The sequence below is a fragment of the Danio rerio genome, chromosome 20, assembly GCF_052040795.2.
Source record: "Danio rerio strain M-AB ecotype USA chromosome 20, GRCz13ab, whole genome shotgun sequence".
Taxonomy (NCBI): domain Eukaryota; kingdom Metazoa; phylum Chordata; class Actinopteri; order Cypriniformes; family Danionidae; genus Danio; species Danio rerio.
In genome coordinates, this window is record NC_141040.1 from 22,621,646 (window position 1) to 22,636,321 (window position 14,676).

A 14,676-nucleotide genomic window follows, 5' to 3' on the forward strand; every position below is an offset into this window, starting at 1 on the left:
TACACGGAAAGATATTTTGGAAAAAAATTGATGTCAGTGGAAGCTGTTTTCCAATATTCCTCAGAATATTTTGTTTTGTTCAATAGAAAGAAATTAATATTAGTTTGAGAAAATTTTCATTTTCGGATGAACTATCCAACGTTCTTTTTTGAAACAGCACGAGGGAGTAAATCTTTGACAATTCTGTGCTTTTTATATACATTTTTAATAAATAAAAATATTTTTAATATAATAATCCTCTAAATAACAGCTAAACCTACCGGTAAATGGCGATAACAATGACTGTATAATTGTCTTAAGTGAATAATTTGGATTGTTTGAGTGACTGATTCATTCAGGACTTAAGCTAACGGCTCTTTTTAAGAATCAATAATTGAATCATTTGGTTTGCCTGATTGGTGTCGAAACGGCAGTTTTTTTTTCCTCTGAGATGCACTTCAGGTAATATTTTCGCTGACAAAACAGTCAATATTCAATTCAATTCAGCATTATTTGTATAGCGCTTTTACAATGTAGATTTTGTCAAAGCAGCTTCACATAAATGGTCATCATAGTAACTGGATCATGGTAGTTCAGTTTTTAGTTCACAACAGTAGTTAGCTCACAACATTTATTGAACATGACAACTTATTTACTGAACTGTATATATCTGTAACTTTAAATCACATTTGGGCTCAAGCTAATTGTTACAAAAACATCCTTTATGTGATACTGTTTATAGCATATAAAAAGACTCACAGAGGAGCATTAATTGAACTTTGTTTAACACTGTAGGCTCCAAGTTGTTATCAGTGTAATCAAATGTATTTAATAAAATGTATGTAAGTTTTCCAGTGTTTTGTGGGATAAGCTATTAAGTGTATTTTGAGCTGATTAGCTATTTCCGCTTACTTTAGATCAAACTAAGCAGAAACAAACACCTCAATAGATGTCAAATGGATATCTATTATTTTAATTATTAACATTATTCTTTAAAATACCGACCAGAGTGAACTTTTTCTTAGTTTCAAAGGGCTGACTCCCCATACAGTACATCTTTTGACGTCTTTCAGGGGGATCAAGCCTTAGATACTGTAAAGACCCCCCCTGTAATTCGCACGCTGGTTGTATCCTTCTGTTGACTCTAAATCATATTCATCTCTAATGTATGTTTGAATGATTTTTTAATTATTGTTTTGTTTGATATGTTGTATTTCACTTTTTCAGTTTCCTGACGTCTGTCATTTTAGTCGACTGCTTCCGGTCACATTAAAACTTATTGGAGGAATAGGTTACCAAAAAAAAATGAATGTTTAATCTTTTACATGTTCCTAACCATTTTGAGTTTTTTTCTTTTCTTTTTTTACTGAACACAAAGGAAAATATTTTTGAAAAATATTGGAAACCCTGACCATTTATGTTTTTTTTTTTTTTCCTATAATGGAACACTCTTCAAAATATCTTCTTTTCAATTCAACAGAACAAAAACTCACTGGTTTGGAACAAGTGAAGGACTAAATAATGACAGCACTGCAAAAAGGCATTTCTTTTTATTTTTTGGTCTTGTTTCTAGTCCAAATATCTAAACAATTCATATAAAAACAAATAATTGAAAAAAAATCAAGAAGCTTTTTCTAAGCAAGCAAAACAATCTGTCTTGTTTTCAGAAATAATATGCCAAAATCAAGTGAGTTTTTTTTTTTTTTTAAACAAGCAAAATAATCTGCCAATGGGGTAAGAAAAATAATCTAGTTATTTATTTTGACATAATATTTATTTTTTTTTACCCCATTGGCAGATTATTTTGCTTGTTTTAAGGAACAACTCACTTCTTTTTGGCATATTATTTCTTAAAACTTAAAAAAAAATCAATTATTCTTGATCTCAGAATTTGTAGACTAAAATCAAGACAAAAAAATTCAGTAAGGAAAGAATTCTCATGTTTGAAATAAAACCATCTCTTTAACTTTTAAAGGAGCTGCGATAGCAGTCGCTTGCTTTGATTATGACTGCATAAGCGCTGTACATTAATGCACATCTTGTCATCTCACATCAAGGTAATCAGTACATACATAATACACTGACTTAAGACCATAATCTCCCTCAGTTATCGCTCAACCATCTGACTTGTTTTTGCCTCAGCCGCAGCAGTGCCTTTGCTTGTTTTGGTTGGCGGTGGTCCATGTAAATATTTCAGTGTCATGAGACCGAGTCTCCTTTTTATTTAGATTGCAAACATACACTGGTTGCATAATAGATGTTTGTACAATATATCCAGTAACAAAAGACCTGCCATTCTTTCGTAAAGCGGGGCAATAATATGGATGGCAGTTATTTGATAATTGGTTATGTAAGTACTTGGCAAAAGTGACTTACTAAGTGGTGTTATGCCAGAAGAGAGAAGTTTAGTTATATAATGAAGTTTAGTAATAATTATCAAAGAAAAATTCTTTGAGGTTTTATCATTTAACTGTGCAAAGCATGCGTTGGTTTTGTGGTCAAGTGCTTGGCAAAGAGTCTCTGGCACCTGTAAGAGGAGAGTTATGCATCAGCTGAGTTTAGTTTAACTGTCAGCAATCTTTCCAAATCAAATTTCATCTTAGCAAAGTATGATTGAGATATCTATGGACGCAGTTGTTTTGTCTGCACACTGGCTTGTTGTGATGAAAATGTCGCCATGCATGCAGGTTTACACTCAAAGTGACTTATTTTACTTCTTCCTTCAAAGTTCTACAGTTCTCTTTAAGACTTCCCACTGTTTCATAACATATTTCATAATTCTGTCATTTCGTAATGTTTTGTAGAATGTCGAAGCCTGCCCACATCACACACCGTCTGGAATCCTCACTGACATGAGGTATGACTTTAAACAAACATCAGCCTCTCCTTGACTACAAAAGACTAAACTGGAGGAATGCAAAGCTCAGGCAATGGATAGACATGAGAATGTGCAAAATAAAATCAGGTTTGTTCCATTACTTTGATGACGGCATAAGTAATGGGAAAACACGCACTGTAAAACAGTCAAATTTATCAAATAAAGTGAGTGTAGTTAACTAAGAATTTACTGAAAGTTACTTCTACTCATTTGAAAAGAGTTTTTAAATCAGTGTTGAAGGTAATGAGTTGATTAATGATTAAGTGTGTTGATTGAGCATTAATAATGTACACGTGCTGTTAGCAAGCAGAATTATTCTGCAGTCACACAAGAGTTTCAGTCATACGGCGCTGCAAAAAGGGGCGGGATCAAACAAGATGATTAGACATTTTAAAAAGCGAGATATTGGTCCATATTTTTTTATTTCTGTCCAGAGAGGTCATGCTTTGATCTTCGATTGGTCTCACACAGTCAAGTGATGCGATTTCGCAGGTCAGAGTTCACCAAGCTTGAACTTTGCAACGCAGTGTAGTGGCTATTTCCTTCAAGGAGGCTCTCTCAGTGGTCAAGAATTCAAATTCTTACCCAATATAAGGTAGCAAAGAATGTCAGACAATCATACAGCAACTCAGGTTTCTGACACAGAAAGCAGAATGTGTTCCCTTTTTATCATGTAATGCCCACAAGGCCATCAGTGACATACAGAATGAATCACAGTTACATCAATGCTCATACTTCATTTTTGACCATCTATATTTCAGACCTCCCACCCGAACATATAGCTTGTTTAAATCACCATGAACGTATTCAGATCTTGTCTGGTGATAAACAGATGTTAAAGTGGTCACACTTGGTCTAACTTAAACAGTACATACATGGAAGAATAAAAGAACAGACTTAAAATGTAAATAAATGAGTATTTAAAATAATTATAAGCGAACTGCGAAACTTGTCGCATGAATTTGCGTTTCTGGCCTGACGCATCAGCATGCGTATAAATGGAAGTCTGTGGGGAGAAAGGTGCAGTGTGACCACAGCTTAAATGCTGCGGTCACTCTAGAGTTTGTGCGTGCGAAATTCTGTTTTAAGGCGCTTTGAAAAGGGGCAGGATTAAACATTAAAAAAAGTGAGTGATACATGTTCTGGGAATGTCCCCAAATTGCATTATTTGGACCAAGGTACAAGACTTTCTATTAGAACTAATGAAAACTCATTACTCAAACTTATTAATAGTTAAGGTAGAAGTTGGGTTTAGGTTTTGGGTAGGATTAGGGATGATGAATAAGATCATACTTCATAACTACTAATAAACAGTTAATATCTTAGTAATAGGCCAGGAGTAAACAAATTGTGAACTAAACTAAAGTGTTACCCTTTGGGGTTGCATTTTGTACATTTTGAGCTAAATTTCAAATTCATCCTATTTGGCGTGACTGTCTTAAGCGTATAGTTCAATGAATTACAATAAAAAAAATATATCATAAAATCATTAATAAATACTTCATGCCTAATTTTGAAAATTTCTAATTTGGAAAATGGTAATAATTTTTTATCCATATATTTTTTAAAAACATAGGAATTGATACATTTTTGTTACTGAAAATTCCTATTTTTATGGAAATATATGGGGTAAATCTTTTTATAGATATAATATTAAATTGATAGGTTTTAAATATAATTATGGTGACTATGATCTATTTAAATTGTGCACTTCACTCAGAAAACTTGAATTAGTTGAAGGACTGCTGTTGACTTTTTGTTTCCGAATTTTTCACATATTTAACTTTTTCAGAACGACTATAAAATTGTTATGTTCTGTTGTACTTCGGTGTGACAATGTTAAGTAAATGCTGACAAGGAGGTGCGGATCCAAATATTAAAAATAGGCAAGCAACGGTCAACATTGGGACAATTAGGTACATACAAAGAATCCAAAGTCGTAGTCAAAATAGGTGAGTGGTCAAAAGACAGGCAGTTGACAGGAATATAAAATCAAACATGGTGAAGGTCAAACACAGTAAGACAAGCAAGGCAAAGGAAACCACGCAGTAAAGTTCACAATACAGTTAAACAAGACTCAGCAACTAGTGTGTGTGTCTGGACTGCTTTTAAAGTCCATGTACTCGGTTCTGAACAGATTCAGCTGTGTATGTTAGCAATCAGCAGACAACCGAAACAAGTGTGAGTGTGTGATGCATGAATGGATCTGTGGTCCATGTAACGGCAGATTTTTAGTTCTTACCAGCGATATGCAAGGATTAGATCGCTGGCGATTGTGACTTATTCAAAAAGTTTCTAGAGGTCTGACAAATCATGGAGAAAAGATATAATATTCATAATTGCATAATAAAAAATAGCACTCATACCATATAAGTGTTCAACAATGTAAGTAAATCTCTTTTAAAAGTTGTTTTTATTTTTGCTGTCATTAAGGGAGTATTTAAGGTACAATTCAGTAAAAAATTCAGTGAAAGAATTGATAAAGTGATTATATCTTCTCAAACATCAGACTCCAAACTACATACAAATGGAAAACTTCAGAGAGAAATTTTCTTTTAAAAGGCTCCTTTTCTTCTCAGGCTTCTTTGAAGGTTATATAATTTCACTTTTATAGTGAAGAATAGATTTGTTTTATTGTGTTTAAGATGAAATGACTGAATATGAGCATAGGAGGCTGAGAAAGAATTAAGATGACACTTGACTTTTGCATCTGAACTCTTTATATCTTTTATTTCCCAAAAAATAGGTGTTTTCCATGGTGTTTTAGATGGTGTTAGTGCTATAATCTCTATTCTATTATTGTTTTCTTCCAAGCGTCTTGAATGAAATTACAACACAAACATTTTCTTTGAAGTTGATTTGTGTACAGCAAAACCTTTCGAGATATTTTATTCCATATGGAAGTCTGTTTGCATCAAACAGAACGGTAGGTTGTCCTAATCATATACATGTAACATCATGCAAACATTACATAAGTGTCACTTGCTCCTGCACTGGTTTGACAGCATAACATCCTAAGGTGAACATCTAATCTTAAACATCTAATTCAAGAAACCCCTGTGAGGTTCCCAGAAGTGAGCAGCGCAGACCACAGACGTGTTGTTGTGTAAGCCCTGATATGGACACACCTCCTCATGTTTTTACACACACACATGCATGTCTGTCAAAATGCTGAAGCAGTACTGGAAATACCGGAAGAGAATTCCTGGTTAAATAAAGGTAATAAATTACTGCTGACACTCTCTGTCTAATATTTTGACTTATTTTTTTTTTTTTTTACAATTTTTATACAAAGTACAGTCTACTGTGTGATATTGTATTATTTATTAAGTAGCATTTTTATTTTTTAGTATAACATATTTGCCTTTAATACAGAGGAAAACATATATCAGTATTTATTCTTAAACTATACCATCTCACTTTACTATTTAAAGCCAAACCTGCAAAAAAAAGTTAAAATGTTTGATGTTTTGATTAAATAAATCCAATTCATTTTAAATTTAATTGTTTTATTCATTTCCCCTTATAGCTTCCATTCATGCATATATGTAAAATGTATATAGACAATATATAATTTGTAACCCCCTCTCTAGAGCCAACTATGCTGTTTTAACACCTTCACCTACCCCGCCCCTAACTAACACCCAACCCTACCCAACACCAACCCCCAGTGAGGTCACTTGCAGAGAAAGTGCAGCCAGGAGGTGCAGCCATCTTCACCCATTTGGCTCTGCAGTGAGTACTGTTTAACTTCACTCAATATGTTTAAATGTTTCAACGATTGTTAATACAACACTGTAAAACACTGAAAATAATATTAAAAACCCTTTAAGTTTTATTTAAAACAGACGTAACAAATGTTATCCCAAAGTTTCAAATTTACTACTTATACACATTTGCACATTTATTCTAGGACTAATTTTCCTAGAAAATTTACTTTTTTTTAGACCTATATGAACATTTGTTTTCAATATAAAAATATCATCCGGTAGACCTAATGCTTTCTCAAGTATGTTACAATAAGAATGTGGCCTACTTACTTTTTATATTTATTCACAACAAAAAGAAGTCCTGGTGGTTCTTTATCTTCCACTTACGGATGATGAAGGCCACTGTGCTCATTGGAACTTTCAGAGCAGCAGAAAATTTTCTGTAACCTTTCCCAGCCTTGTGCCTCAAGACAATCCTGTCTCTGAGATCTACAAACAATTCCTTTGTCTTCATGCTTGGTTTGTGCTTTTGATATGCACTATCAACCCTGGGACCTTATATAGACAGGTGTATACCTTCTCAAATCATGTCCAATCAACTGAATTTACTACTGGTGAACTCAAATTAAGCTGCTGCAACATCTTGATTAAGAATGATCAGGGGAAACAGAATGTACCTGAGCTCAATTTAGAGCTTCACTGCAAGGTGTAGACATTATGGAGAGATTAATTTGCAATTCAATTTCTCGACAGTTCATTAGCCTTAAAACTAATTATTACAACAGCAAATCAATAATAAGTAGTTTGACATGTTGTGTTATTGATACTTAAATAAAAATCTCTCTTTCAAAAGTTATCCATGAATTGATGATGTAAAAGTGTAGTAAGTTTATAGCACATTTATTACCATTTAACCATATTGCAAAACTAATTAATTGTAGTCATCTAATAACCATGTTATTTTGTTTCTATTTGTTGTAAACCATGAGTAAATACATAAGGATTTAGAACCAAGACTCTTATTATTATAAAAAAAAGTTTCTAAAAGCTAAAATAAGATCCATAAACATTAACTAATCAATTTGAATAACTTTATTTTCTGTTAAAATGATTCTTAGCAGTAGGCTATAAACTTCTTAGGCAATTTTCATTTACAGCTGTAATGCACTCATCTAAAAGCAAACTTTCTATTATAATGCATTTACGGTGTCTTGAATAGTGGCATAAAACATATAAACTCATGTTTGTTTGTTTTAATATAAGTGCACAAATTATCGCGTTTGAAATGGCATACATGAAGTGCATGTTCATTTCAAGCAGGCACAAATGGGACAACCTGCCTGTTTCCCCATGTGTTCAAGGACCCTTCTCAAAGATGTCCATGCTTGCCGAACGTGAGTTTATCACTTGGAGTATATTTCTGTACAGTTATAATGTTAGAAGAAGTTAGTTTTCATTTTTGTAACGTTAAAGACAGAATGTTTGTTTGATGCGGATGAATATCGCATTTTTCAAGTTTTTCCTTGCATTCTCCATGTTTTAGCAACTTGGTTAGCATGTATGCTAGCAGTCTAGCCACCGTGGGTCTTTAATATCAGAGGGAGTTGTTAAATACCTTTCTTTATATTATTCCTCAAAGTAAAAACCTTCCGTGACATTACTAATATGTTTTGGTGCAAACATAACATAAGCAGTCACGTTAGTTTAGTGTGTAACGTTACAGTATATGCACCGTGTTTAACACATCTGTCATTATTTTTGACATTAAATCAGCTCGTCGTAAACAGAAGTGGTCTGTGGACCCCAGAAACAGCGCATGGAGCAACGACGAGTCCAAGTTTGGACAGAAGATGCTGGAACGCATGGGCTGGTCCAAAGGAAAGGTAATGGGCTGAAAAATGATGTTATATAATCAAGTCTTAAGTCCAATATCGTGTAAGAAGTGTTACATCAAGACTATTTAAATAATGGAGAAAGTTGTCAGCCAGATGACAGATGTGTCACTCGCCATGACAGCTGTCAAATTGACTCTTAGGCGGTTAAATTTGTTGATATTTGACATGGCGCTTCATATGTTATTATGCATTGTACATTTAAGATTATGTATTGTTGAGTACTGGTTTAGATTCTGTCTTCTGATGTAAAAAAAAATATACATAAAATAAAAAGCTAATTTCTGAGAATTTCATGTTGATGAGAATTTGGTAATTTAACAATACCTCAAAGGCAGATTTAAACAACATGTTAGAAAATTTGTAATAAAAAAATGCACTGTAGCACTGACAGGAAACAAGACAGTTCCGGTTAATGTGGTTTAAGAAATTAAATATGTAATATGATTTTTTTAATACTGTAATATAAATTTAATAACAATTGCAAGTGTTATTTGATGCAGTATAAAAAGTCATATGTTTTGTTTCGTTCAATTTCATTCATGCAGATTTATTTTGTTCTAGAATTTAGTTTCTTTATATTTGACTTTTCAAAATGTAATGAAATTAAAGCCAGTTTGTTCTGTTTTGTAGTCAGTTTTATAGTCATTAAACTGTACTTTTTTGTAACTGTACTGTTTTGCGTGTACTTTTTTGATGTTTTGCTTGTGTGAACGGTAATTATAATAGTTTTAGCACGTGTTTCTGTCGTTTCCCTGATTTATTTTTTTTTGGTAGGGTCTTGGCAAGACTGAACAAGGGTCTACAGAACACATTAAGGTTAAAGTCAAGAACAACAGCCTGGGTCTGGGGACTGCAGTAAACCACGAGGTGAGGAACCAATTATATTCAGCTTAAGTGTTTGTCTTTATTTTTCACATTTATTCAGTCTTGTTGCTTTTTTGTGTCATTAGGATAACTGGATAGCCCACCAGGATGATTTTAATCAACTCCTTGCTGACCTTAACAACTGCCATGGACAGAACAACACGGAGAGTAAGCTGAATTTATAAATGAAAGAAAATGCATCGTTTGAGTTAATTTATTTTTTGTTTTGGTCTCTGAAAATTATTTAATTCTTCTGAATGTTCACTAGGTGGTGCTATTGTGATGTTGAACTGACATGAGCTATGTTCAGTTGTCATTGCCAAGTTCTGTGCCTCTTGATAATTTAGTTGTACAAACATCTTATTTTAAAAGGTTATAAAATGTGTCTTTTTTGTGTGTGTGTTTTTTTTGTAATTAGTTTTTCTTATAATTTCAGACCCTACGCAGGACAAGGGTTTCAGTTTGGAAGAGAAATCCAAGACATCCAAGAAGAGGGTCCATTATATGAAATTCACTAAAGGTGAGCCATTTGGTGTCTCCTAGCAACATTAGGCAACAGAAGTATATTTTAGTTTGTCTCCTTGGCGAACATTTTTGATGCAATCCCGACTCCTAAAATAACTTCACAGTTTTTCATGTTTTAAAATGAACATTGCTTTTCCAGGTACAGGGCAGTATAAGTCTAGGTAGTATATGGGGCTGGCCGGAAATGCAATATGCACATCAATATAGTAGTATCACGATAACAATGATTAATATTTTTACAGTACTGTGATGGTTGGGTTTAGGCTTATGGTTGGGGTAGATGTTAAAAAATACAATTTATTGGGTAATTTAATAAATAACATGAATACTACTCTGTACAACTACTGTTTTTACATTACTGTGAAGGTTGGGTTTAGGGTCGGGGCAGGGCAGGGGTACATGTTAATAAAATACAATCAATGGGAAATTTAATAAAGAATATAAAAATGATTGTGATTAATCAGCTATACCAGTGGCTCTCAAACTTTTTTCATCAAGTACCACCTCAGAAAAAAATTGTCTCTCCAAGTACCACCAAAATGAGCAGTATTGAAATACAGTAGTGTAGTAGGCCCAGTAAAGCAGCTACAACTCTGCACAGTTAAAAAAAACGTGGCAGATTACCTCAGAGATATAGGCTTTGTCATATATGGCATATTATATACATCGTTTTTGATCAATTTTTAAATGTGTGTTGCATATACATGACATTTAATTTCTCCGCGCACCACTAGAAGGAAGCCTGCGTACCACTATTGGTACACGTACCACAGTTTGAGAACCACTGAGCTATACTAATAGAGAAGACTCCAGATCTGTTTATACATTACTGTGATGGTCGGGGTAGGGCCAGACGTTAATAAAACACAATTAGGGGGAAATTTAATAAATAATATAAACTATTTTCGGGGCGATGCAGTGGCGCAGTGGGTAGCACGTTCGCTTCACAGCAAGAAGTTCGCTGGGCCGCTGGTTCGATCCTCGGCTCAGTTGGCTTTTTGCATGTTCTCTCTGCGTTCGTGTGGGTTTCCTCCGGGTGCTCCGGTTTCCCCCACAGTCCAAAGACATGTGGTACAGGTGAATTGGGTAGGCTAAATTGTCCGTAGTGTGTGTGTGTGTGTGTGTGTGTGTGTCTGTGTGTGTTAGTGTTTCCCAGAGATGGGTTGCGGCTGGAAGGACATCTGCTGCGTAAAAACTTGCTTGATAAGTTGGCGGTTCATTCCGCTGTGGCGACCCCAGATTAATAAAGGGACTAAGCCGACAAGAGAATGAATGAATACACTATTTTCATTAATTTCCAGCTGCAACCATATCTGATCTAGCAACAACCCAGGTAAACACTTTTTACATTTATTTAGGCTTGCATATATTCAGGTATTTCAATAATATAATTATAATTTAATAATAAATGGAGAAAAAACTGCTGCTGAAAGTTAATTAACTTTTTTCATTTTTTTGTTAGTTTTGTGTTAGTGATTTAAATAATCTTAAAGCTTGATATGACTCACTTGATATGCATTGCTGTTGTATAAATAGTTTTCGTAATCAACAGTTTTATTTTCGTTGACTGACCTTTTCACAAAGAGCTCATTCCAATTGCTTTATACCTAGTCAGGTTTTTCTATTTAAGTCCGCTGGAGAACGGTTCTTTTTCTTTTCTAAAATAACCGAATGACGTGTTAATTTGAAAAACATTCATGCAGCCAAGCCATTTTTTTCTGTTTTATTTTTTACAAATTTCCTTTATAAATAAAGCCCCCCTCATCCATCACTTCCTGTGTTCAGTAGCTGAACTTTGTATGCTTTGGCTGCTGAAGTAAAAGCTCACGGGTCACTGCTGCAGTACATCAAACTGTGCGGTCAACTTAACCAGAAAGCTGTGCCGCCCTGAGAACAACCAGTCAAGAAGCTCATCATGTAGACAAACAAGTAACCTGAGTTTGATCAGGCTCTTAAATGTTTTGTCACGTACATTTGACCTCTGCGCAATGGCTCACATCCTTCCCAGCATGGAAAGCATGTTGGTGGTCTCTATGAGTGGGAAATTCATTTGGCCTTATGATGGTTTGACACTTTAAAGGCTGGTATTTTTAGGCATTGTCTCATTTTCCATGATGGATGTTTATTAAAAAAAATGCCAGGAATGTTGGGAAAAACTCGCCGTCTCTTATCACCTGAGAGGACACCGTAGCAAACCGCTCCTAAGCTTGACTTCCTGTTTCCTGCGAGGAGCACAGGCCAGTGCACTTACTTCTCAAAATGGCCTCAATCAGCACCTGATGAGTCCCACAGATAACAGCGCATGCCAAACAATGTTGTTGTTGTCGTTGTCTCTGTGTTTTTAAAGCCTTTGTTTAACGACAAGAAGGAAGAGCGTATTCTCAGTGGATCTTGTGTCTCAGGAGACAGGCTGGACATCTCACACGCTCGATCTCATCATGACCCCCTTGTTGTAATTGGGACGCCTCATTAACCTGGTGTCCGTGACCTCAGCTCAACTCTGATTGGTTATGTGCTGCCCTCTGCCTCCAGGAGGCACAGTTTGTGTCTTCCTGGGGTGAAAAAGCATCACTCAAACTCATTAGTATCAAGGGTTTTTCCTATTCTAGGTATGATTGACATTCTATTGTTTAAAAAAACAAAACACTGGTGTAGTTGAACCAAAAAGGAAGAATCTGTTGTCGTGGTCTTTCCATCATGTAATTTCAAACCTGTATGACTTGGAAGACTTGGACGTTTTGTGAAGGGTTTGAGACTTTGCCTTGAAGTTTTCTGCTGTTAAGGTTGCAAAATAAAACAGTGGTTTTGGTTTTTGTAATTAAGCTTAGAAAAAAATGAGTTTGAGATTTACATTTGTTTGCCCATTTATCATTTCTTAGCAGCTTCCAAATATATAATGTATGTGTATATACAGTAGTCAATCTGAAGTCAATCAAAAATGTTTTTCAAAATTGCCCTTGAGATAAGACTGAGTGTTGTTCAATAGTTTTAGGGATTCTTTGATCCTCTTCATTAATTGACGTCTGTCTATCGATATGTCTGTGAATTTCAGTATCAGCGCATCCCATATAAATATATTAAATATATTAATACTGTTAGATCAATAGTGTGTACAAATCAAGGGGCAACATCCTGCTCTCCCTTGTGAAGTTTATACGAAAGTAACTGAAACTGCAATTCATCGAAATTCCGCTAGGCCTGGCTTCATTTCTATTGACCCCAATGTTAAAACGACCAGCTTTACAGCAGAAAAAAAGTGGTTTGCAGCCTGGTACAAAAACTATTTTGGTGTATATAGCTAAAATTACCCTTCATGACAACTGTTAGGGGGTGAATTTTTTTTTAACTCATTGGTTTAGCTTTTATTAAGTTATATTAAGTCTATATAATTAATGCATGGCCACTTGAGCGACAGCTAGGTCTTGCTGGTCGCCGTCACTTTCCCTCAGCTGATTACTTCTGATTAGCCGCTGAACACCGCATATACATCGTATTTTTGTTTTGTTTTATGTGGCTTTACACAGTCAATTGCCTTTTGGAATTATTTGCTACAATTATCAGATATTATAGCATGCTGTGTGCTCTTAGTTGCGTTCACAAACCATTCAAGTGGCCTCAATTTCTTGTTTAGTTATATACTTGTATATGTTAAATACTTGTATACCATATGTATTTGTTTTATTTAAGGTAATTTATCATTTATAAATTGCTTTTGATCTGTAATGCACCTCAGAATATGACGGATTGATTAGCTGTAGGCTTTAAAACATCTCTGAAATGTTGTCATAGAATGTTATGCCTGGATTTCATAAATAGCCTCGCTAACTTACTAACACAAACTATTTAAAAGTTTTTGGAAGGAATTTCCGTTCTCCTCCTGTAGAAAAACGGCAAAAGAACAATGTTTAGTGGCTCAAAGTATTACAACAGTGTTTTTAAGAGTCAAAGCATTTTATTGATATAGTACTCAACCAAGCACATGGTCAAAACACAAACGAGTTGCAGGTAATGAAGTAATAAGCGTTTCTCACAAAGAAAAGCCAGTCCAAGCAAAATGCTAGTAGGCATCTGTAGCTCCACTCACGCTCCGCCTTTGCCTTTTTTGGTAACCCCTGGTCTGCACAATGACGTGTGAACAAAATGGCAACAGTTGGCCATACCTACTTGTAGCTTAATTTGCGCTCTTCAGAAACCTATGGAAGACGTCATGGGTACTACATCTATATCTTTTACACTCTATGGTGCAAACAAGTGCTTGACACATGATGTGCGCTAGATTTATGCTCATATAAGTACACCATAGGCATCATTAATTTTTAGTGTCTTGAATTTGTTTTTGTTTTTTCACAAACTCGCTTGCGTCTGAGCTCCAGGCAGTCAGCGGGTGCTTTGAGCACAGCTTCCCAGGCGAGAGCTGTGCATGTCGGATGGTTCATCTAGAGTCTAGTTATGAATCTCATCTCACTCTTATTTGTTAAACGTTATATTCAGGTGATGAAGAACATGTACGTTGTGATATTCAAATTTTTTGAAAGCTAAAGTGGCAGTGTGCAGATTTTTAATGATCTTTAGCTACTGTGTTTTTGATCGAGCAGTTGCCTTTGAGATTCTTAGATGTGCGCACATTTCTGTTTCTTGTTAGGTTGTTAATACCAAAATGAAAATCGACAGTTCCTTATGTCATATTTTGATTTTATTGTTAACATAGTGAAACAACTTAGCCAGTATGATGCAAATGACGTTATAAAGTAAACAGTTTTTAACCGACATGTCCTCGGGAGTTTGTTTTCCATATCAAACTTGCAAAGTCTGAACTTGCAAGGAA

General features: G+C 34.9%; 1 protein-coding gene across 1 annotated transcript in view; it reads left to right on the forward strand.

The window, feature by feature from the left end:
- Positions 1 to 7,925: 7,925 nt before the first annotated feature.
- pinx1 (PIN2 (TERF1) interacting telomerase inhibitor 1) overlaps positions 7,926 to 14,676 on the forward strand; it is a 51,812-nt gene continuing 45,061 nt past the window's right edge. Inside the window, 5 exon segments of the mRNA NM_001013265.2 lie at positions 7,926 to 7,961; positions 8,341 to 8,450; positions 9,237 to 9,329; positions 9,413 to 9,494; positions 9,763 to 9,846. Coding sequence (NP_001013283.2) covers positions 7,943 to 7,961; positions 8,341 to 8,450; positions 9,237 to 9,329; positions 9,413 to 9,494; positions 9,763 to 9,846 — 388 coding nt within the window. The 5' untranslated portion in view covers positions 7,926 to 7,942.